Source organism: Coenobita brevimanus, chromosome 96 (assembly GCF_032717465.1).
Source record: "Coenobita brevimanus isolate Jiangsu-jjx chromosome 96, ASM3271746v2, whole genome shotgun sequence".
NCBI classification, from domain to species: domain Eukaryota; kingdom Metazoa; phylum Arthropoda; class Malacostraca; order Decapoda; family Coenobitidae; genus Coenobita; species Coenobita brevimanus.
The window spans coordinates 23,816,129-23,819,187 of record NC_137049.1 but is presented as its reverse complement, the minus strand read 5'-3'; the positions used below and the strand labels follow the sequence as shown (position 1 = coordinate 23,819,187).

At 59.4% G+C, this 3,059-nt stretch overlaps 1 protein-coding gene across 1 annotated transcript; it reads right to left on the bottom strand.

Moving 5' to 3' along the window:
• Positions 1–727: 727 nt before the first annotated feature.
• On the bottom strand, positions 728–2,707 carry LOC145413503 (uncharacterized). The gene is made up of 2 exons (XM_080283199.1): positions 1,831–2,707; positions 728–1,761 (listed from the first exon to the last, which is right to left on the bottom strand). The coding sequence occupies exons 1-2, from the start codon at positions 2,705–2,707 to the stop codon at positions 728–730; spliced, it is 1,911 nt and encodes a 636-aa protein (XP_080139325.1).
• Between the last annotated feature and the right edge of the window lie 352 nt (positions 2,708–3,059).

The window sequence follows — 3,059 nt, the reverse complement described above, 5'->3', positions numbered from 1 at the left end:
AAAGATACAGAACGGAAGATATGACTGGAATAAATGAAAAGTTTGTGAGGTACAGGATGGGAAAAAACATCGACTAAAACAAATGCAATAACTAGGCATACAGGAAAGAAGACAACTTGACTGACTAAGATCCTGGGGCGTAAAATAAGTTACTTCAGAAGACACAGAAATATTCAGTTAACAAATCAGATGTTAATATATGATAAATAAAGATTTTTACATGGGCTAATAGTTCAGAGAAACAAAAGACACAGCAAAAGGGTAAGAAAATAACGTAAGAGATAAGGGCTATAAAAGCTCGTAGAATTTTAAAGGGAGTGGAGTTTTTCATAGTAGTAGATTTATGAGAGAGAAGAGTTCGAGGATGACGGGAGAGATGAGGGGAGGGGGAGAGGGGAGGTCAGTGGGACAGGAAAGGAGGGGAGCGGAGGAGTGACAGAAGGTCTGGGTGGAAGGGAAAGGGAAGATGAGACGGGAGGGAAAGGAAAGGGTCGGGAGGGGGATACAGGTTTATGAGAAAGAGGGGAGAGGAAGGGAGACGGGATGTGGGCGTGTATTGCAGGTCAGAAAAGGACTGCTGGGATGAGGTAAAACGGGTGAGCGATATAGGGATATGGAGAAGTGAGAGGAGACGGGAGGGACGTGAAGAGAGGAGAGGAGGAGAAAGGAGTTAGAAAAGATGAAGTGTGGTTGTGAGTTGGTGAGGGAGTGGCGATAGGTGGAAAGGCTACTGAGCCATGGAGTGAAGAAGAGCTGCATGTTGGAAGGGCCGGTGGTCGGAGTCAGTGAAGTTAGTGAGACCCGTCCCAGCCTGTCCCGCGGGGCTGACGGAGGACTGGTGAAGGGAGACAGGGACACGACCCAGGGCGTGTAGGGGCGATGGTGGCATGGCGGTGAGGGCGTGAGAGGGAGATGAGGGCGGTGGACTGATGGAGCGTGGGGATTCGCGTCCCCCCTCACCCCCCGCCACATCGTCGCGGCCGATGAGTGCGTCGATGGTGAAGGTGTTGAGGGGGCGGGGCGGGGCCTGCGTGTGTCCCGCCGGCGGCGACGGCGGCGAGGATGGCGGCTGCAGGGAGGGCGGCCCGCATGGCGACCGACCAGGACCCGTCATGCCTGGCGGACCCAGTCCCGCCGGCAGAGCTAGAGGCTTGACGGGCGTGGGGTGCAGCAGGGGGGTGCCACCCCCCTGTAGCGGCAGGAGGGGACGCACCTGACGGGCGAGGTCCAAGTGTGGCAGGGCGAGGGGCAGGCCGGCTAAGGGAGGAAGGTAGTGTGGTGGTGGGAGGAGGGCGGGGGGAAGTGGGGGGCGGCTAAGAAGGGGGTGGTGTGGGCCCAGCAGCGCCGCCGCCTGCTGCAGCTGCTGCTGCTGGAATGGGTCCAGCACGCCGGAAGTAAACAGAGAGAACACGTGGGGGTCGGAGAAGAAGTCTGGCGGTGGCTGCCGCTTGTATCGCTTGCGTCGCCTCAGGAAGGATCCGTTGTCGAACATGTCGATGGCGCCGGGGTCGAGAGTCCAGTAGTTGCCTTTGCCGGGGTTGCCTGGCTCGCGGGGCACCTTCACGAAGCAGTCGTTGAGGCTGAGGTTGTGTCTGATGGAGTTCTGCCAGGCGGGGAACTTGGCCTTGTAGTACGGGAACCGCGTCATGATGAACTCGCAGATCTCGCTCAGCGTCACTCGCTTCTTGTCCGCCTGAAGGATGGCCATGGTGATGAGGGCGATGTACGAGTACGGCGGCTTCACCAGACCGCCCGATGAGCCTTTCCCGTCACCACCAGAGCCGTCACCACTGGACGCATCACCACCATCACCACGACTCTCACCACCACCTTTGTCCATATCACCCTCCCCTGCCTCACCAACCTTATCCTGGCCTTCCCCTGGCGATGCAGGATGTGGCAGAGGGCTCGCTGTGTCCCCCAAGCGTCCAGTATCTTCGGGCGGCCCCAGGGACGTCTCACCTTCCCTGGGGGGCGGCGTTTCCCTCCCACACAGGTCACGTCCTTCCAGGGGGTCACACTGGATGTCCTCTACTTCGGCGTCCTCTTGTTGTGGTTGTTGCTGTTGTTGTTGCAGCTGTTGCCTAGGAAGGGTGTGTGTCAGGGCGTGTGTGAAGGGCGTTATGATAGGGTGTGGGTGGTCTACTAACATGGAGTGGTCATCGCGCCCTTCCTCCCTGCACAGGTCCGGGGGAGGGGAGGGGCTGTGACGGCCTCGCAAGAACGACATCTGAGCCTCTAAATGCTGCTGCTGCTGCTGTTGTTGTTGTTGTTGCTGCTGACAGTGGAATAGCACCCTGGCGGCATGTGCTCTCTCCTGAACCTGTCGCTCTAACACAGATCTCTCCACCAGAGACCGTTCCAGCACGGAGCCTTCAAGCGGGTTGCTTTCCTGGGCCCCTAGTCGCTCCGGGATGCCTCGCTCCAGCCGAAGGCGCTCCAGAAAAGATCGCTCCAGTAAACTCCGGTCAGGGTACGGTCTGTCAGCCAAGGGTCGTTCCCCTATTGGTCTGTCCATGTAAAGCGGGTCACACAAAAACTTTGTTGGGTCAGGCGGAACGCGGCGCTCCTGCTGTGGCCGAGGGTCGTACAGGCGGGGGGCATCGTAAAGACCACGAGGGTACAATGTCGGGGGAGCCAGCGCCCCCTCTAGGCCAGCGGCGCTGCCCCCGAGCGCTGCCCCGCCCATGTCGGAGTCGCTGGCCATGGCAGCGGCGATGCGTGCTTAGGCCCACATGTATCCGCGGTGGCACTCACAACTGTACACTGTGGCACTGCCGACCTGGCACTGACGAGTGGCTCAGTGTTGCCCAGGGGCGTCAGGAGCTGTGCGAGGCGGGCGGCAGGCGGCAGCTCACTGGCCGCCTCACTATTATTTTAATGGTTTTATCGCACTTTGTGCCCCGGCCGGCGCCGCTGCCCGGGACACACACACATTTTCATTCTTGTCGCCAAAGTTTGAGTTGGTCGGCGGGGCGGGTGTACCTCTGCGCTCAGGCTGTCATAACTGCCCAATCAATACGTCCGCCCGCCCAGCCCCGCACCGCCCCGCACCGCCC

Coding starts and splice junctions, on each gene's coding strand:
- LOC145413503 (XM_080283199.1), bottom strand. CDS start 2,707: ATGGCCAGCGACTCCGACATGGGCGGGGCAGCGCTCGGGGGCAGCGCC. Junction 1,762..1,830: donor GGAGGGTGATATGGACAAAG/GTGGTGGTGAGA, acceptor GTGACGGGAAAG/GCTCATCGGGCGGTCTGGTG.